General features: G+C 38.2%; 1 protein-coding gene across 1 annotated transcript in view; it reads right to left on the bottom strand.

Moving 5' to 3' along the window:
- LOC108185957 (uncharacterized) overlaps positions 1–20703 on the bottom strand; it is a 57522-nt gene extending 36819 nt beyond the window's left edge. The window contains exons 1-15 of the mRNA XM_073905896.1: positions 20594–20703; positions 18114–18185; positions 11900–15534; positions 11705–11763; positions 11378–11529; positions 9769–11150; positions 9574–9632; positions 9246–9397; positions 6413–9018; positions 6219–6277; positions 5890–6041; positions 3393–5662; positions 3161–3219; positions 2845–2996; positions 18–2635 (exon numbers count right to left, since the gene is read on the bottom strand). Of these exons, the coding sequence (XP_073761997.1) occupies positions 18–2635; positions 2845–2996; positions 3161–3219; positions 3393–5662; positions 5890–6041; positions 6219–6277; positions 6413–9018; positions 9246–9397; positions 9574–9632; positions 9769–11150; positions 11378–11529; positions 11705–11763; positions 11900–15534; positions 18114–18153 (13395 nt within the window). The 5' untranslated portion in view covers positions 18154–18185; positions 20594–20703. The remainder of the gene's footprint in view (positions 1–17; positions 2636–2844; positions 2997–3160; positions 3220–3392; positions 5663–5889; positions 6042–6218; positions 6278–6412; positions 9019–9245; positions 9398–9573; positions 9633–9768; positions 11151–11377; positions 11530–11704; positions 11764–11899; positions 15535–18113; positions 18186–20593) is intronic.
- Between the last annotated feature and the right edge of the window lie 242 nt (positions 20704–20945).

The following is a 20945-nucleotide window of genomic DNA, read 5'->3' as shown; positions in this document are numbered from 1 at the left end:
TTTATGTCTTTACTCACAAGTCCTTGCACAAATGATGCCCTTTTCTTGAAAGCGGGAGAACTCTTATCATATAAGTCATCTGTAAATGTGTCTTGGGAGGTGAAAAACAGTGTTGTTACCACTACATTTTCAGATACTGCATTTGCAGTAGTAGAGAGAGATGTTGTCTCTGTTGTTGTGGATGTTACTGCTGCAGTAGTGGTGGCTGTTTCAGCAGGAGTTGTTGAGGACTCTATTGTAGTAGATGTTACTGCTGTGGTTGTGGTGGATATTTCAGTGTAAGTTGTTGTTGAGGGCTCTGTTACAGTGGTAGATGTCAAATCTACTGTAATAGTTGATGTTTCTTCAAAGTTTGTTGTTGACTTTACTTCTGCATTAGTGGTGGATGTTTCCTCAAGGGTTCTTGTGGAGGGCTCTGTTGTCATAGAAGATGTTACTGCTTTAGTACTGGTTGATGTTTCAACTGGAGTTGTTGTAGAGGATTCTGTTGCTGTAGTAGATGTTACTGTTATGGTAGTAGTAGACATTTCATCAAGAGTTGTTGTGGAGGGCTCTGTTGTTGTTGTTGTTGTTGTTGTTGTAGAAGTTACAGCTGCAGTAGTGGTAGATATTTCAGCTAGAGTTGTTGTTGATGGCTCTGTTATAGTAGTAGATGTTAGTTCTACTGTAGAAGTGGCTGTTTCTTCAAAACTTGTTGTGGAGGAGTCTGTTGCTGTAGTAGATGCTACGGCTTCAGTAGTGGTGGATGTCTGAGCATGTGTTGTGGGTGTTGAGTATTCAGTGGTGGATGTTTCAACTGGAGTTGTTGTGGAGGATTCTGTTGTTGTTGTAGATGTTACTGCAGTGGTAGTAGTAGACGTTTCCATAGGAGTTGATGTGGAGGGCTCTGTTATAATAGTAGATGTTAACTCTACTGTAGTTGTGGGTGTTTCTTCAAGAGTTGTTGTCGAGGACTCCGATGTAGTAGATGTTACAACTGAAGTGGTGGGTGTTTCTGCAGAAATGGTTGTTGAGGGCTCTGTTGGTGTAGTAGATGTTACTTTTATTGTAGTTGTAGACGTTTCTTCAGGAGTAGTCGTGGAGGGCTCTGTTGTTGTTGTAGATGTTACTGCTGGATTAGTGGTGGATATTTCAGCAGGAGTTGTTGTGAGTGTTGACTGTTCTGTTGTGGATGTTTCTTCAAGAGTTGTCGTGGAGGATTCTGCTGCTGTAGTGGATTTGACTGCTATAGTAGTAGTAGACGTTTCCACAGGAGTTGTTGTGGAGGGCTCTGTTGTTGTAGATGTTAACTCTACTGTAGTAGTGGATGTTTCTTCAAGAGTTGTTGTGGAGGACTCTGGCATTGTAGATGTTACAACTGAAGTTGTGGATGTTGCAGCAGGAGTTGTTGTTGAGAGCTCTGTTATAGTAGTAGATGTTAATTCTACTGTAGTAGTGGATGTTTCTCCAAGAGTTGTTGTGGAGGACTCTGTTGGTGTAGTAGATGTTACTTCTATGGTAGTAGTGGATGTTTCCACAGGAGTTGTTGTGGAGGGCTCTGTTGTTGTGAATGTTTCTTCAATAGTTGTTGTGGCTGACTCTCTGGTTGTAGTAGATGTTTCTGCTGCAGTAGTGGTAGATGTTTCAACAACAGTTGTTGAGGGCTCTGTGGTTGTAGTAGACATTACAGCTGAAGTACTGGTGGATGTTTCAGCAGCAGTTGTTGTGGAGGATTCTGTTGTTGCTGTTGTAGATGTTTCTGCAACAGTAGCAGTGGATATTTCAGCAGGAGTGGTTGTTGAGGGCTCTGTTATAGTAGTAGATGTTAATTCTATTGTAGTAGTAGATGTATCTTCAAGAGTAGTCGTGGAGGACTCTGTTTGTGTAGTAGATGTTACTGCTATGTTAGTAGTAGACATTTCTACAGTAGTTGTTGTGGAGGGCTCTGTTGTTGTAGATGGTTCTGCTGCAGTAGTAGTGGATGTTTGAGCAGGCATTGTTGTGGGTGTTGAGTATTCAGTTGTGGATGTTTCTCCTAGAGTTGTTGTAGAGGACTCTGTTGGTGTAGTAGATGTTACAGCTGAAGTAGTGGTGGATGTATCAGCAGGAGTAGTTGTGGAGAATTCTGTTGCTGTAGTAGATGTTACTGCTATGGTAGTAGTAGACGTTTCCACAGGAGTTGTTGTGGGGGACTCTGTTGTGGAGGGCTCTGTTGTTGTAGATGTTTCTGCTACAGTAGAGGTGGATGTCTGAGCAGGTGTTGTTGTGAGTGTTGAGTATTCAGTTGTGACTGTTTCTTTAAGAGTTGCTGTGGAAGACTCTGTTGTCATAGTAGATGTTATTGATTCAGTAGTGGTTGATGTTTCAACAGGAGTTGTTGTGGAGGGGTCTGTTTCTATAGTAGATGTTATTACTGTGGTTGTAGTAGACGTTTCCACAAGAGGAGCAGTGGAGGATTCTGTTTCTGTAGTAGATGTTACTGCTGTGGTAGTAGTAGACGTTTCCACAGGAGTTGTTGTGGAAGCCTCTGTTGTGGAGGCCTCTGTTGTGGAGGCCTCTGTTGTAGATGTTTCTGCTGCAGTAGTGGTGGATGTTTGAGCAGGTGTTGTTGTGGGTGTTGAGTATTCAGTTGTTGGTTCAGTAATTGATGATATTTCTAAGAGAAAAAATAAATAAATAAATATTGAGTTGTTTTGAGTTTGTGCTGTTTTTGACCAAAAATGTAAACAATGATTTTACATTTTCTCAAATACTCATTTCAAATAATCATTACTGTGAAACAAGGTTTTATTCGTCAGTTTTTTCCTTCATACTGGTTTCCCTGTAAGACATGTAATTTTGTTCACATTGAAATAAAAGACTTACGTGTTCCATTAATGTCAACTGAATTAGCAGTTGCGTTTAGGTCATTTAGAAATTGTACGTTGTTCAATATTGCATTGCCAATTTCATTATTTGATGGCACAACATTTGTACTGTTGAAAAGCAGATCAACTTCAGTCTTGACTGATCCTTTGCTGAAAAATATAGTTCAGAAATATCATATTAGTGTTATGAAATATTAAGAACAATTTCTCAATATTGCAACCTGTCCAATAATCCATTAATTACAAATTTGTTTCACAAAATATTTATCAGCTGTGTGAATAAAATAAGCCACATTGAAATATAGTGTATTCACCTGAATCTCTTGACAATGGCTTGTAGGAAGGCATCAAACCGTTTGAAAATGTTGACAAACTGTAACCAATACAAATTATTACAACTAAGCCACATGCGTTTGTTGTTCATATGTAAAGGCCTTTAAAACATCCCAATGACTTTCATTCAGCAGAATTCACTGTACACAACAGAAAACTATACACTAAAAACAAATACACTATAGTGAAAAGATAATTTATGTCTTTACTCACAAGTCCTTGCACAAATGATGCCCTTTTCTTGAAAGCGGGAGAACTCTTATCATATAAGTCATCTGTAAATGTGTCTTGGGAGGTGAAAAACAGTGTTGTTACCACTACATTTTCAGATACTGTATTTGCAGTAGTAGAGAGAGATGTTGTCTCTGTTGTTGTGGATGTTACTGCTGCAGTAGTGGTGGCTGTTTCAGCAGGAGTTGTTGAGGACTCTATTGTAGTAGATGTTACTGCTGTGGTTGTGGTGGATATTTCAGTGTAAGTTGTTGTTGAGGGCTCTGTTACAGTGGTAGATGTCAAATCTACTGTAATAGTTGATGTTTCTTCAAAGTTTGTTGTTGACTTTACTTCTGCATTAGTGGTGGATGTTTCCTCAAGGGTTCTTGTGGAGGGCTCTGTTGTCATAGAATATGTTACTGCTTTAGTACTGGTTGATGTTTCAACTGGAGTTGTTGTAGAGGATTCTGTTGCTGTAGTAGATGTTACTGTTATGGTAGTAGTAGACATTTCATCAAGAGTTGTTGTGAAGGGCTCTGTTGTTGTGGATGTTGCTGCAGTAGCGGTGGATGTTGAGTATTCAGTTGTGTTTGTTTCTTCAAGAGTCGTTGTGGATAACTCTCTTGTTGTAGTAGACCTTTCTGCTGCAGTAGTGGATGTTTCAACAAGAGTTGTTGAGGGCTCTGTTGTTGTAGTAAATGTTGTATATGTTACTGCACCAGTAGTGGTAGATGTTTCAGCAATTGTTGTTGTGTATGGCTCTGTTTTTGAAGTAGATGTTACTGCTGCAGTAGTGGCGGATGTTTCAGCAAGAGTTGTGGAGGGCTCTGTTGTACTTGTTGTAGATGTTTCTGCTGCATTACTTGTGGATGTTTCATAAAGAGTTGTTAAGCGCTCTGATGTGGTAGATATTATTTCTGCTGTAGTGGTTGAGGGCTCTGTTGTTGTAGTAGATGTTTTTTCTGCAGTTATCAAGGATGTTTCTTCAATAGTTGTTGTGGAGGGCTCTGTTGTCGTGGTGGATGATTCTTTAAGAGTTGTTGTGGAGGGCTCGGTTGTTGTAGATGTTTCTTCTGCAGCAGTGGTGGATGTTTCAGCTGTTGTTGTTGTTGTTGCTGGCTCTGTTTTCGTTGAGGATGTTATTGCTACAGTACTAGTGGATGTCTCTGGAGGAGTTGTTGTGTAGGGCTCTGTTGTTGTAGTAGATGTTACTTCTGTAGCAGTGGTGGATGTTTTGGCAGGAGTGGTTGTCGAAGGCTCTGTTGTTGTAGTTGATGTTGTTATTTTAGATGTTACTACTGCCGTACTGGTGGATTCTTCAGCAAGAGTTGTTGTGGGCTCTGTTGTAGTAGATGTTACTTCTGCAGCAGTTGTGGATGTTTCCATAGTAATTGTTGTGGATGGCTCTGTTGTAGTTGTAAATGCGGTTGTTGTAGATGTTACTGGTGCATTACTGGTGGATGTTTCAGCAAGAGTTGTTGTGGAGGGCTCTGTTGTTGTAGTAGATGTTACTTCTACAGCAGTGGTAGATGTTTCAGCTGTTGTTGTTGATGGCTCTGTTGTCGTGGTAGATGTTATTGCTGCAACAGTGGTGGATGTTCCAGAAGTTGTTGTGGTGGGCTCTGTTGTAGTTGTTGCAGATGTTACTACTGCAGTACTGGTGGATGCTTCAGCAAAAGTTGATGTTGGCTCTGTTGTAGTAGATGTTACTTCTGCAGCAGTTGTGGATGTTTCCACGGGAATTGTTGTGGATGGCTCTGTTGTAGTTGTAAATGCTGTTGTTGTAGATGTTACTGCAGCATTACTGGTAGATATTTCAGCAAGAGTTGTTGTGGAGGGCTCTGTTGTTCTAGTAGATGTTACTTCTACAGCAGTGGTGGATATTTCAGCTGTTGTTGTGGAGGCCTCTGCTGTTGTTGTAGATGTTAATGCTATAGCAGTGGTGGATGATTCAGGAGGGGTGGTTGTGAAGGCCTCTGTTGTAGTTGATGTTACTTCTGCGGTACTGGTGGATGGTTTCGCTGTTGTTGTCGATGGCTCTGTTGTTGTTGACGTTTCTGTTGCTATAGTGGTTGATGTTTCAGGAGGAGTTGTTGTGGTGGGCTCAGTTGTTGTAGTAGATGTTATTTCTGCTGTAGTGGTGGATGTTTCAGCTGTTGTTGTGGAGGGCTCTGTTGTTGTAGTGGATGTTAGTTCTGCAGTACTAATTATCGTCTCAGCAGGATTTGATTTGGCTGTTGAGTACTCATTTGTTGGTTGAGCAGTTGTTACTTGATAGAAAAAAAGTTTTTTAATTAGTTACATATTTCAGATGGAAAGGATGAATAAAATTTCGTATTTGCATATGTATGTCATGTAGTAAGTACTAAACAAGCTTACTTTAATATAGCATTAGTTCTATTTTGAAAATGTATATTTGTCATTGTTTACATTCTTATACAGTTATATGGGATAAAATTTTAAAAGATATTTTTATTTCAGTTGTTGTAAGCCTTACCTGTGCCATTAACTTCAACAGAAGCAGAAGTTACGTTCAGGGCACTGACAATATTTGGGTCGTTTAGTAGCGTGTTGGTAATTTCATCATTTGAAGGCACACTCTGAGAACTATTGAAAACCAGGTCTGCTATATTAATGGTTGACCCCTTCCTGAAAAAAATATATTTTGGAAACATTATATTAGTATTACAACATAATCTAATTCTTATCTTAATATGTTTTACTGAAAACAGTGCATTAATGGCCTCTTTCTCTTTTTTTGTCTCACAGTTTCAAACACACATGAATGGGACATTTATTAATTGTATCGCAATATAGTATATTTACCTGAATTCTACAACAATGACATCTACCAAAGATGTGTAGGATTTGTAACCATTTTTAAGCTGTAACAAAACACAGGCAGTTACAATAAACACCTAAATGTTTGTTGAACAGATTTTAAGTGTTAAAAATAATTGCAATTACAGCTTAATCTCTCAAGGATTATTAAGAAAATTAGAATATCAGTTTTTACTTACGAGGTCTTGAACACGTGTAGCCCTTTCTTTGAAAGCAGTAGAAGTTTTATCACTGAGTTCATCTATAAATGTATCTTCAGAGCGAAACACAAGAGTTTTTGATACTACATTTCCAGGTGTTCTATTGGCATTAGTTGTGAATAATGTAGTGGAGGGCTGTGTTGTTGCAGTAGATGTTACTGCTGCAGTAGTGGTGGATGTTTCAGCAAGAGTTGTTGAGGGCTCTGTTGTTGTTGTAGATGTGACTTCTGCAGTAGTGGTGGATGTTTCCATGGGAATTGTTGTTGATGGTTCTGTTGTAGTTGTAAATGCTGTTGTTGTAGACGGTAATGCTGCAGCAGTGGTAAATGTTTCAGAAGTTGTTGTGGAGGGCTCTGTTGTAGCTGTTGTAGATGTTTCTGCCCCATTACTGGTGGATGTTTCAGCAAGAGTTGTTGTGGAGGGCTCTGTTGTTTTAGTAGATGTTTCTTCTGCAGCAGTGGTGGATGTTTCAGCTGTTGTTGTTGTTGTTGCTGGCTCTGTTGTCGTAGAAGATGTTATTGCTACAGTACTAGTGGATGTCTCTGGAGGAGTTGTTGTGGAGGGCTCTGTTGTTGTAGTAGATGTTACTTCTGTAGCAGTGGTGGATGTTTTAGCAGGAGTGGTTGTCAAAGGCTCTGTTGTTGTAGTTGATGTTGTTATTGTAGATGTTTCTTCTGCAGCAGTTGTGGATGTTTCCATGGTAATTGTTGTGGATGGCTCTGTTGTAGTTGTAAATGCGGTTGTTGTTGATGTTACTGGTGCATTACTGGTGGATGTTTCAGCAAGAGTTGATGTGAAGGGCTCTGTTGTTGTAGTAGATGTTATTGCTACAGCAGTTGTGGAAGTTTCTGGAGGAGTTGTTGTGGAGGTCTTTGTTGGTGTAGATGTTTCTGTTGCAGTAGTGGTGGATGTTTCCATGGGAAATGTTGTGGACAATTCTGTTGTAGTTGTTAATGCTGCAGCAGTGGTGGAGGTTCCAGAAGTTGTTGTGGAGGGCTCTGTTGTAGTTGTTGCAGATGTTACTACTGCAATACTGGTGGATGTTTCAGCAAAAGTTGATGTTGGCTCTGTTGTTGTAGATGTTACTTCTACAGCAGTTGTGGATGTTTCAGCAAGAGTTGTTGATGGTTCTGTTGTTGTTGTAAATGCTGTTGTTGTAGATGGTAATGCTGCAGCAGTGGTGGATGTTCCAGAAGTTGTTGTGGAGGGCTCTGTTGTAGCTGTTGTAGACGTTTCTGCTGCATTACTGGTGGATGTTTCAGCAACAGTTGTTGTAGAGAGCTCTGTTGTTCTAGTAGATGTTACTTCTGTAGCAGTGGTTGATGTTTCTGCTGTTGTTGTTGATGGCTCTGTTGTCGTAGTAGATGTTATTGCTACAGCAGTTGTGGATGTTTCAGGAGGAGTTGTTGTGGAGGTCTTTGTTGGTGTAGATGTTTCTGTTGCAGTAGTGGTGGATGTTTCCATGGTAAATGTTGTGGACAATTCTGTTGTAGTTGTTAATGCTGCAGCAGTGGTGGAGGTTCCAGAAGTTGTTGTGGAGGGCTCTGTTGTAGTTGTTGCAGATGTTACTACTGCAGTACTGGTAGATGCTTCATCAAAAGTTGTTGTTGGCTCTGTTGTTGTAGATGCTACTTCTGCAGCAGTTGTGGGTGTTTCCACAGGATTTGTTGTGAATGGCTCTGTTGTAGTAGTAAATGCTGTTGTTGTAGATTTTACTGCAGCATTACTGGTGGATATTTCAGAAAGAGTTGATGTGGAGGGCTCTGTTGTTCTAGTAGATGTTACTTCTACAGCAGTGGTGGATATTTCAGCAAGAGTTGTTGATGGCTCTGTTGTAATTGTAAATGCTGTTGTTGTAGATGGTAATGCTGCTGCAGTGGTTAAAGTTCCAGAAGTTGTTGTGGAGGGCTCTGTTGTAGCTGTTGTAGATGTTTCTGCTGCATTACTGGTGGATGTTTCAGCAGGAGTGGTTGTCGAAGGCTCTGTTGTTGTAGTAGATGTTACTACTTCAGTACTGGTGGATTCTTCAGCAAGAGTTGTTGTGGGCTCTGTTGTAGTAGGTGTTACTTCTACAGCAGTGGTGGATGTTTCAGCTGTTGTTGTTGACGGCTCTGTTGGCGTAGTAGATGGTATTGCTACAATAGTCGTGGATGTTTCAGTTGTTGTTGTGGAGGCCTCTACTGTTGTTGTAGATGTTAATGTTATAGCAGTGGTGGATGATTCAGGAGGGGTGGTTGTGAAGGCCTCTGTTGTAGTTGATGTTACTTCTGCAGTACTGGTGGATGGTTTTGCTGTTGTTGTCGAAGGCTCTGTTGTTGTCAATGTTTCTGTTGCAATGGTGGTTGATGTTTCAGAAGGAGTTGTTGTGGTGGGCTCAGTTGTTGTAGTAGATGTAATTTCTGCAGCAGTGGTTGAGGTTTCAGCTGTTGTTGTAGATATTTCTTCTGCAGTTGTGGTGGATGTTTCAGCTGTTGTTGTGGAGGGCTCTGTTGTTGTAGTGGATGTTAGTTCTGCAGTAGTGATTATCGTCTCAGCAGGATTTGATTTGGCTGTTGAGTACTCATTTGTTGGTTGAGCAGTTGTTTCTTGATAGAAAAAAAGTTTTTTAATTAGTTACATATTTCAAATGGAAATGATGAATAAAATTTCGTATTTGCATATGTATGTCATGTAGTAAGTACTAAACAAGCTTACTTTAATATAGTATTAGTTCTTTTTTAAAAATGTATTTTTGTCATTGTTTACATTCTTATACATTTATATGGGATAACATTTTAAAAGATATTTTTATTTCAGTTGTTGTAAGCCTTACCTGTGCCAATAACTTCAACAGAAGCAGAAGTTACGTTCAGGGCACTGACAATATTTGGGTCGTTTAGTAGCGTGTTGGTAATTTCATCATTTGAAGGCACACTCTGAGAACTATTGAAAACCAGGTCTGCTATATTAATGGTTGACCCCTTCCTGAAAAAATATATTTTGGAAACATTATATTAGTATTACAACATAATCTGATTCTTATCTTAATATATTTTACTAAAAACATTGCATTAATGGCTTCTTTCTCTTTTTTTGTCTCACAGTTTCAAACACACATGAATGGGACATTTATTAATTGTATTGCAATATAGTATATTTACCTGAATTCTACAACAATGACATCTACCAAAGATGTGTAGGATTTGTAACCATTTTTAAGCTGTAACAAAATACAGGCAGTTACAATAAACACCTAAACGTTTGTTGAACAGATTTTAAGTGTTAAAAATAATTGCAATTACAGCTTAATCCCTCAAGGATTATAAAAAGAATTCAGAATATCAGTTGTTACTCACGAGGTCTTGAACACGTGTAGCCCTTTCTTTGAAAGCAGTAGAAGTTTTATCACTGAGTTCATCTATAAATGTTTCTTCAGAGCGAAACACAAGAGTTTTTGATACTTCATTTCCAGGTGTTCTATTGGCATTCGTTGTAAATAATGTAGTGGAGGGCTGTGTTGTTGCAGTAGATGTTACTGCTGCAGTAGTGGTGGAAGTTTCAGCAAGAGTTGTTGAGGGCTCTGTTGTTGTAGTAAATGTTGTTGTTGTATATGTTACTGCACCATTAGTGGTAGAGGTTTCAGCACTTGTTGTTGTGTACGGCTCTGTTTTCGTAGTAGATGTTACTGCTGCAGCAGTGGTGGATGTTTCAGAAGTTGTTGTGGAGGGCTCTGTTGTAGTTGTTGTAGATGTTTCTGCTGCATTACTGGTGAATGTTTCAGCAGGAGTTGTTGTAGAGAGCTCTGTTGTTCTAGTAGATGTTACTGCCGCAGTAATGATGGATGTTTCAATTGTTGTGAAGGCCTCTGTTGTAGTTTTTGTAGATGTTACTGCTGCAGTAGTGGTGGATGTTTCAGCAGGAGTAGTTGTGGTGTACTCTGTCGTTGTTGTAGATGTTACTTCTGCTGCAGTGGTGGATGTTTCAGCTGTTGTTGTTGTTGTTGCTGACTCTGTTGTCGTAGAAGATGTTATTGCTACAGTACTAGTGGATGTCTCTGGAGGAGTTGTTGTGTAGGGCTCTGTTGTTGTAGTTGATGTTGTTTTTGTAGATGTTACTACTGCAGTACTGGTGGATTCTTCAGCAAGAGTTGTTGTGGGCTCTGTTGTAGTAGATGTTACTTCTGCAGCAGTTGTGGATGTTTCCACGGGAATTGTTGTGGATGGCTCTGTTGTAGTTGTAAATGCTGTTGTTGTAGATGTTACTGCAGCATTACTGGTAGATATTTCAGCAAGAGTTGTTGTGGAGGGCTCTGTTGTTCTAGTAGATGTTACTTCTACAGCAGTGGTGGATATTTCAGTTGTTGTTGTGGAGGCCTCTGCTGTTGTTGTAGATGTTAATGCTATAGCAGTGGTGGATGATTCAGGAGGGGTGGTTGTGAAGGCCTCTGTTGTAGTTGATGTTACTTCTGCGGTACTGGTGGATGGTTTCGCTGTTGTTGTCGATGGCTCTGTTGTTGTTGACGTTTCTGTTGCTATAGTGGTTGATGTTTCAGGAGGAGTTGTTGTGGTGGGCTCAGTTGTTGTAGTAGATGTTATTTCTGCTGTTGTGGTGGATGTTTCAGCTGTTGTTGTGGAGGGCTCTGTTGTTGTAGTGGATGTTAGTTCTGCAGTACTAATTATCGTCTCAGCAGGATTTGATTTGGCTGTTGAGTACTCATTTGTTGGTTGAGCAGTTGTTACTTGATAGAAAAAAAGTTTTTTAATTAGTTACATATTTCAGATGGAAAGGATGAATAAAATTACGTATTTGCATATGTATGTCATGTAGTAAGTACTAAACAAGCTTACTTTAATATAGTATTAGTTCTTTTTTAAAAATGTATTTTTGTCATTGTTTACATTCTTATACATTTATATGGGATAACATTTTAAAAGATATTTTTATTTCAGTTGTTGTAAGCCTTACCTGTGCCATTAACTTCAACAGAAGCAGAAGTTACGTTCAGGGCACTGACAATATTTGGGTCGTTTAGTAGCGTGTTGGTAATTTCTTTATTTGAAGGCACACTCTGCGAACTATTGAAAACCAGGTCTGCTATATTAATGGTTGACCCCTTCCTGAAAAAATATATTTTGGAAACATTATATTAGTATTACAACATAATCTGATTCTTATCTTAATATATTTTACTGAAAACAGTGCATTAATGGCCTCTTTCTCTTTTTTGTCTCACAGTTTCAAACACACATGAATGGGACATTTATTAATTGTATCGCAATATAGTATATTTACCTGAATTCTACAACAATGACATCTACCAAAGATGTGTAGGATTTGTAACCATTTTTAAGCTGTAACAAAATACAGGCAGTTACAATAAACATCTAAACGTTTGTTGAACAGATTTTAAGTGTTAAAAATAATTGCAATTACAGCTTAATCCCTCAAGGATTATACAAAGAATTCAGAATATCAGTTTATACTCACGAGGTCTTGAACACGTCTAGCCCTTTCTTTGAAAGCAGTAGAAGTTTTATCACTGAGTTCATCTATAAATGTTTCTTCAGAGCGAAACACAAGAGTTATTGATACTTCATTTCCAGGTGTTCTATTGGAATTAGTTGTGAATAATGTAGTGGAGGGCTCTGTTGTTGCAGTAGATGTTACTGCTGCAGTAGTGGTGGATGTTTCTTCAAGAGTTGTTATGGAGGGCTCTGTTGTAGTGGTGGATGGTTCAGCTGTTGTTGTGGGGGGCTCTGATGTTGTAGTAGATGTTTCTTCTGCTGCAATTGTAGATGTTTCAGCAGGAGTTGTTGTTGAGGGCTCTGTTGTTGTAGCAGATGGTACTGCTGGTGTAGTGGTGAATGGTTCAGATGTTGTTGTGGGGGGCTCTGATGTTGTAGTAGATGTTTCTTCTGCAGCTGTGGTAGATGTTTTAGTAGGAGTTGTTGTAGTAGATGTTAATTCTACCGCACTGGTGGATTGTTCAGCTGTTGTTGTGGAGAGTTCTGTTGTTGCAGTGGATGGTTCAGTTGTTGTTGTGGGGGGCTCTGATGTTGCAGTAGATGTTTCTTCTGCAGCAGTGGTAGATGTTTCAGTATAAATTGTTGTTGAGGGCTCTGTTGTTGTGGCAGATGTTTCTCCTGCCGTAGTGGTCGATTGTTCAGGTGTTGTTGTGGAGGCTTCTGTTGTTGTGGTGGATGGTTCAGTTGTTGTGGAGGCTTCTGTTGTGGTGGATGGTTCAGTAGAAGTTGTTGTAGTAGATGTTAATTCTACCGCACTGGTGGATGGTTCAGCTGTTGTTGTGGAGAGTTCAGTTGTTGTGGTGGATGGTTCAGTTGTTGTTGTGGGGGGCTCTGATGTTGCAGTAGATGTTTCTTCGATAGCAGTGGTTGATATTTCAGTAGGAGTTGTTGTTAAGAGCTCTGTCGTTTTGGCAGATGTTTCTCCTGCTGTAGTGGTGGATGGTTCAGGTGTTGTTGTGGAAGTCTCTGTTGTTGTGGAGGCCTCTGTTGTAGTGGTTGATGGTTCAGTTGTTGTGAGGGGCTGTGATGTTGTAGTAGATGTTTCTTCTATTGCGATGGTGGAGGTTTCAGTACGAGTTGTTGTAGTAGATGTTAATTCTACCGTGTTGGTGGATGGTTCAGCTGCTATTGTGGAGAGTTCTTCTGTTGCAGTGGATGGTTCAGTTGTTGTTGTGGCAGATGTTTCTCCTGCTGTAGTGGTGGATTGTTCAGGTGTTGTTTTGGAGGCTTCTGTTGTTGTGGTGGATGGTTCAGTTGTCGTTGTGGGGGGCTCTGATGTTGTTGTAGATGTTTCTTCTGCAGCAGTGGTAGATGTTTCAGTATGAATTGTTGTTGAGGGCTCTGCTGTTGTGGCAGATATTACTGCTGCTGTAGTGGTGGATGGTTCAGCTGTTGTTGTGGGGGGCTCTGATGTTGTGGAGAGTTCTGCTGTAGTGGTGGATGGTTCAGCTGTTGATGTGGAGGCCTCTGTTGTTGTAGTGGATGGTTCAGTTGTTGTTGTGCGGGGCTCTGATGTTGTGGAGAGTTCTGGTGTAGTGGTGGATGGTTCAGCTGTTGTGGAGGCTTCTGTTGTTGTGGTGGATGGTTCAGTTGTTGTTGTGGGGGGCTCTGATGTTGTGGAGAGTTCTGCTGTAGTGGTGGATGGTTCAGCTGTTGATGTGGAGGCCTCTGTTGTTGTAGTGGATGGTTCAGTTGTTGTTGTGCGGGGCTCTGATGTTGTGGAGAGTTCTGCTGTAGTGGTGGATGGTTCAGCTGTTGTGGAGGCTTCTGTTGTTGTGGTGGATGGTTCAGTTGTGGTTGTGGGGGGCTCTGATGTTGTAGTAGATGTTTCTTCTGCAGCAGTGGTAGATGTTTCAGTAGAAGTTGTTGTAGTAGATATTAATTCTACCGCAGTGGTGGATGGTTCAGCTGTTATGGTGGAAGACTCTGTTGTTGCAGTGGATGGTTCAACTGTTGTTGTGGAGGGTTCTGTTGTTGTGGTGGATGGTTCAGTTGTCGTTGTGGGGGGCTCTAATGTTGTAGTAGATGTTTCTTCTGCAGCAGTGGTAGATATTTCAGTATGAATTGTTGTTGAGGGCTCTGCTGTTGTGGCAGATGTTACTGCTGCTGTAGTGGTGGATGGTTCAGCTGTTGTGGAGAGTTCTGTTGTTGTGGTGGATGGTTCAGTTGTTGTTGTGGGGGGCTCTGATGTTGTGGAGAGTTCTGCTGTAGTGGTGGATGGTTCAGCTGTTGATGTGGAGGCTTTTGTTGTTGTAGTGGATGGTTCAGTTGTTGTTGTGCGGGGCTCTGATGTTGTGGAGAGTTCTGCTGTAGTGGTGGATGGTTCAGCTGTTGATGTGGAGGCTTCTGTTGTTGTAGTGGATGGTTCAGTTGTTGTTGTGCGGGGCTCTGATGTTGTGGAGAGTTCTGCTGTAGTGGTGGATGGTTCAGCTGCTGTGGAGGCTTCTGTTGTTGTGGTGGATGTTTCAGTTGTTGTTGTGGGGGGCTCTGATGTTGTGGAGAGTTCTGCTGTAGTTGTGGATGGTTCAGCTGTTGTGGAGGCTTCTGTTGTTGTGGTGGATGGTTCAGTTGTTTTTGTGGGGGGCTCTGATGTTGTAGTAGATGTTTCTTCTGCAGCAGTGGTAGATGTTTCAGTAGAAGTTGTTGTAGTAGATATTAATTCTACCGCAGTGGTGGATGGTTCAGCTGTTATGGTGGAAGACTCTGTTGTTGCAGTGGATGGTTCAACTGTTGTTGTGGAGAGTTCTGTTGTTGTGGTGGATGGTTCAGTTGTTGTTTTGGGGGGCTCTAATGTTGTAGTAGATGTTTCTTCTGCAGCAGTGGTGGATGTTTCAGTAGGAGTTGTTGTTGAGGGCTCTGCTGTTGTGGCAGATGTTGCTGCTGTAGTGGTGGATGGTTCAGGTGTTGTTGTGGAGAGTTCTGTTGTAGTGGTGGATGGTTCAGCTGTTGTGGAAGTTTCTGTTGTCGTGGTGGATAATTTCGCTGTTATTGTGGTGGACTCTGCTGTTGTGGTGGATGGTTCAGTTGATGTTGTGGGGGGCTCTGGTGTTGCAGTAGATGTTTCTTCTGCAGCAGTGGTAGATGTTTCAGTAGGAGTTGTTGTAGTAGATGTTAATTCTACCGCAGTGGTGGATGGTTCAGCTGTTGTTGTGGAGAGTTCTGTTGTTGTGGTGGATGGTTCAGTTGTTGTTGTGGAGGGCTCTGATGTTGCAGTAGATGTTTCTTCTGCAGCAGTGGTAGATGTATCAGTAGGAGTTCTTGTTGAGGGCCCTGTTGTTGTAGCCGATGTTGCTGCTGCTGTAGTGGTGGGTGGTTCAGCTGTTGTTGTGGAGGCCTCTGTTGCAGTTGTAGATGTTACCTCTGCAGCATTAGTGGATGTCTCAGGCGGAGATTTTGTTAAGTGTTCTATTGTTGTAGATGTTATTGCTGCTGTACTGGTGGATGGTTCAGCTGGTGCTGTGGAGGCCTCTGTTGTTGTAGATATTGCTTCTGCAGCAGAGGTGGATGTTTCAGCAGCGGTCGTTGAGGGCTCAGTTGTTGTAGTTGTTGACACTGCTTCTGTCGTGCTATATGTTTGAGCCGTTGTCTTAGAGAGGTCTGTTGTTGTAAATAAGGCAGAAAGAAAGTACTGTACTGTACATATTTAAGAGCAAATTGCAAAAGCAAGCCCCACAATTGTTTTTACACTTTTATCTCTAGGCTTTTATCTAAATTATGTAAAATTGGTAAAAGTTTTACCTGGAGCAAATTGACCCTTCGCTAAGCCACACCCAAAAACCTCCACCCACCAATCGTGGCTTAGCAACCGTAGCTACGCGCAGGAGCTCTGTCAAGCTTTCGAGCGAGGTAAACTGACCAAAGCGTTGTGCATATGGATTGTGCAAATCTGACACCCGATATCCTAAAAGTTTGGACAGGGTGGTGGAATGTTTTCCCTTTTCAAAACCAAAAACCCAAGAGGAGAAATGCCAGCATGGATCAAGCTGTGTGAGGGGCGCTAAAGGAGCGGAGCTAAGTTGGTTTTGGTTCTATATTCCTGACATAGTCAAAGACAGCAATAACTCACACACCTCTTACCCTTAAAAAGATCTAAACTGTGTTTCCTACAAAAATACAAAGTAGGTTATGTTTCCCAGCTGTGCTTTTGTTTTTTCACTCGATATTATGAGCACTGCTTCGTTTAAGTCCTCGCCATAGTAGTCATATTAATAGCAATCATATTTCCATCTGTTTCAAGCTACAAATATTTTAAATTCAATATTAACAGAACAAAACAGAGATATGATCTCAAACTTGCAATCACTATACTTCATCTGCAGCTGTTTTTTAGTAATTTATAAGCCTCGATGTCCATGTTACAAAGCTACAAGCTACAAATCACTGATGTTTTCGTCTGTTTTTTGGAGATTTAGTCATTGATGACGGTGTTGTAGCGGGTTAGTTATATTTGGTGTCTGGTAAATATTTGCTGGTAGGGAAAATCTATTTGTTCACTTCTGCTATTTATACTTTGATTTGCAGTTTAATTTATTTATTTATTCCACTTAACTGCAAATTAGAATAGAAACGGTATAAAGAGCAGACAAACATACTGACAGATATAGTTAATGTACATTGTTATGGGTCAATGATGCTAATATTCAGCACAAATCCACCAGTTTCCCCTTTCTGGCTTCTCTGTATATGAATGAATGATGTAGAAGCACTGTCCATGCGTGTTTCCTGGTCGGTTAGTAACGCTATTTTTCATTGCACAACATTAATCTATCAGGCTTTTTGGCTAAAGAAGTGAAATCACGTTTTAATCAGGTATTATTCGATTACTTCAAATTTTCCTCTCTCCTGCTGTGCATGAACTAAACTGTTGAATGGTCAGCGTATGAGGCGGCTAGGCTTTAGCTTCAATTTTGATTAAGTTATTTTCTAATCGGTCGCCTGTTATTTTGTGAATATACTCCTGTAATGCAGACTGCAGTCCTTTTTTTTATCTGGCTTTCTCTGATATCTTACCTGTTCGCCAAAAATGACTTATTATATCCCTGGCAATGTCTGACACTGGCGCATACGTATTGTAATAGACGAGCCAGGCATGAAAGCTTGACAGGCGTAGCAACAGTAACTAAGGAGGGCGGGGCTTAGCGAAGGGTCAATTAAAGCAAAGATTTTTATTTATTTATTTATTTTTTCATTTATTTATTTCAATGAGATGCTATAATTATAAACTCAATATAATATGTATATTTATTTACAGTTGAAGTCAGAATTATTACCCCCCTACCCTATAGCGCCCTTTTAAAAAAAAAATTCTAAATGAGCAAGGAAATTTTCACAGTATGTCTGATAATATTTTTTTCGTCTGGAAAAAGTCTAATTTGTTTTATTTCAACTAGAATAAAAGCAGTTTTTAATTAAAAAAAAAAACAAATTTAAGGTCAAAATTATTAGCCCCTTTAAGCTGTATTTTTTCAATAGTCTACAGAACAAACCATTGTTATACAATAACTTGCCTAATTACTCTAACCTGCCTAGTTAACCTAATTAACCTAGTTAAGCATTTAAATGTCAAATTGAGCTGTATAGAAGTGTCTTGAAAAATATCTAGTCAAATATTATGTACTGTCATCATGACAAAGATAAAATAAATCAGTGATTAGAGATGAGTTATTAAAACTATTATGTTTAGAAATGTGTTGAAAAAATCTGCTCTCTGTTAAACAGAAATTGGGGGAAAAAATAAATGGGGCTAATAATTCTGACTTCAACTGTATATACATTTATAGTAAAAATTGTCAAATATTATATTTGTATTTCTAATTGGCATCATCTTTAAGGCCTTATAAATTATCACACAGCACTCCCCTATAAATATTACAAACAAAATGCTTTTACCATCTATTCTAAACATAAGACTGTCTGAGTCTATTACATGCATGTACACTTTGGTCATACTATCACGCTTGCTTTACATAGACAAGAGTATAGTGTAAAAATATCTGTATACATTCTTACATTTGCACCAATAGAGGGCGCTATGAGGTCAAATTATCATCAAAACTTCTATACTCTCACTTCAGATATTGAAGTAACAAAACAACAACTGAGCAAAATTACTTTGATTTTAATATAAAATAAATACAAATATATCTGAATAGTGAGACTAGTAATGATATACTTACAGATAAAAATCCATAGTATAATAAATGCTTTCCTCTCCATTCTGGAAAAGGTAAAGCAACGAAGAGGTAAATCTGCAAAGAAAGTAATACTTCAACTGAGTTTTTTTTTCACACAAACATACACACAATGACATACAGTATAAAAAAATCTGTTATGAACAGTTTCCATATTTTGCGTTTCACAAGTGTTTTCCGTTAATTCATGGTTGTGAATTGCATTAGTGGGTGTTGATTTCTGCTCAGTTATGTTGAAAATTCATCTCCACACTTTAACAAAATGACTTTTATTGACATTTAGTAATTTTAAATAACATAATGTACACTGTAAAACCCAATAAGTTAAGGCAACTCAAACCGTTTGAGGAAACCAATTGCAACAAACCATTTGAGTTAAAAAACTCATCTATATGAGTACTGTAAAGTTACTCCATTTAGGTAGAAGTAATGAGGTATTTAGTTACCTCTTTATCTTAAACACAGAGTTTAAAACTCTTTTCAAATGAGTCTTTTCAAACTACACTCATTTTACTAGATAAAAAAGACTGTTTTGCATTGTACTGTATAAGTTATAATACATTGAGAAATAAGTCTGTAAAGTAACAGAAAATGTGCTGGCAGTTTATTACAAGGTCTTGTACAAAAATATAAAAAGCCAATCCAGACAATATATCACTTTAAACTATTAAAAACTATAATAAAAGTCACTTTTACAATTTTTTCAACGTAAAAAGTTGTTGGAAGAAAGCTTGAGGTGCTATAATGCAATTCAAAAGCATAAACAAATTAAAGTATGAATCACAAAATTTGGAAAACTGCTAATTTTAGGGATTTTCTAACAGTGTAGATGCATTTAAATATAAAGTTTATAAATTAAAGCATCAGTGAACCTGGAGGAATAACCAGTATTTTATAGAATAACACTACAAACAATGCTTTCACTTTATGAAAATTTTTTAATTGTTACCCATCCATCAGAAGTAAAATAGTGTAAATAAAACACCTAACAGGATCATTTGTAAACTGAAAAAATCACATTCGAATGAGGTTTATGCACACAAACTTTTGAGTTCAGCTTGTCAGCATCAGCCGCTTCCGGTGAACTGTCTTTCCATTATAAAATAGCCACGTTTCAGATCTGATTTCTTTAAAAATCAGTGATTTTTCACTGCTTGATAGATATACAATTAAAGTGGTTCTCAGACTGGGCAAGAAGCACTGCATTAAATTTAATTTCCCCCGCCATTTAAAATATGATAATTCATCGTACCCCAGTATTTTCAAAGGAGTTTCTGTGCTTGCCTGCTGGTTGTCTGCAGTTTTTCACCTCCTTTTACGCTTGAACAACTAAATAAATGCTTAAGTCTATTTAACTGAATGTATTTTAATTACATTACAAAATCGATGCTGTAAAAAGAACCTTATGAAATTGAAAATAGTCACATTTAAGCTTTCACCGGTATCATCAGCTGACAAACACTAACTGTGCATATACCCCATTGCATTATACATCACACCATTACTACAATTTCATAAAATAATTAGCATTTCATCACGCTTCCCCCCACACTTTAATTTGATTTCTACACATATCATAATTTCTTAACATTTCAGATGTTCAATTATATAATATAAAATAATGTAATATAATATAACATAACATAACATACCATTAATATAATATAATATAATATAATATAATATAATATAATATAATATAATATAATATAAAATAATATAATATAATCATAATTTAAATTATTTTTAATTATTTTTATTATTATTATAATATAAAATAATATAATATAATATAAAATAATATAATATAAATAATATATAAATATATATATATATATATATATATATATATATATATATATATATATATATATATATATATATATATATAATATAATATAATATAATATAATATAATTTAAATAATATAATATAATATAATATAATATAATATAATATAATATAATATAATATCTATTGCATAATCAGATAAAACATGAGGTAGATCACAGAAAATAACTTGTCAAATACCACTACTACTACTACTACTACTACTACTAAAATAAAAGCTAATCAGCAGAAATAATTAGGTTGCACAAATTTTGGCAAATTTTTACTTAAAGTAACATTATTCAAGCATCAAGTTTAGTTTTTTTTTTTTTTTTCTTTACTGGAAAAGTCACAGGCCAATTCTCCTAAAAATAATAAGACAATAAGGCATCATTGTGGAAAAAAATAACTCCGCTTTTATTTTCATTTGAACACAAACTTTTTGAAGAGTTTCTAATAATTCAGGCTTGATTGCATCTATTTAACTGATTTCTGATGTTTTTCTTGAATAAAATGTCTTATTTTACACTTTTTTTTTTCAAATTTATACAAATGTCTTCATAAAAATTCAAATTGACCTATCAATTAAACATTTGACCTATTAATTAAACATATAAACATAAAACTGTACTTACCAATCTTTCAGCAGACTTGTTTTTATCCCAAACTGCCAAAAATACTGTGTTAACTTGATAATCCACACAAGTACTAGTAATGGCTAGGGTACAGGTTTTACCTCTTCTTCACTCACCTGTGGCAATACTTGGTCTTAAATACAAAGCAGTGACGTCCTGTGAGTTTTTTTTCTTTCTTCTGTATTGAACTGCACAAATGAGCAAAGGAATGCAGAAGGCTGTGATTTTTGTATTGTGTCTGTCAATAGCATCTGCTGTTTGCACTCCAATATATCAATGTAATATTATGCTAAAGAACAAGGCCAGGTTCAGATAAATAGGCTTTTAAACAAGCTCTGCGTTCAAAAGATTG

This window comes from Danio rerio, chromosome 1 (assembly GCF_049306965.1).
Source record: "Danio rerio strain Tuebingen ecotype United States chromosome 1, GRCz12tu, whole genome shotgun sequence".
Taxonomy (NCBI): domain Eukaryota; kingdom Metazoa; phylum Chordata; class Actinopteri; order Cypriniformes; family Danionidae; genus Danio; species Danio rerio.
The sequence above is the reverse complement of the archived record's forward strand: the minus strand, read 5'-3'. Positions and strand labels throughout refer to the sequence as shown.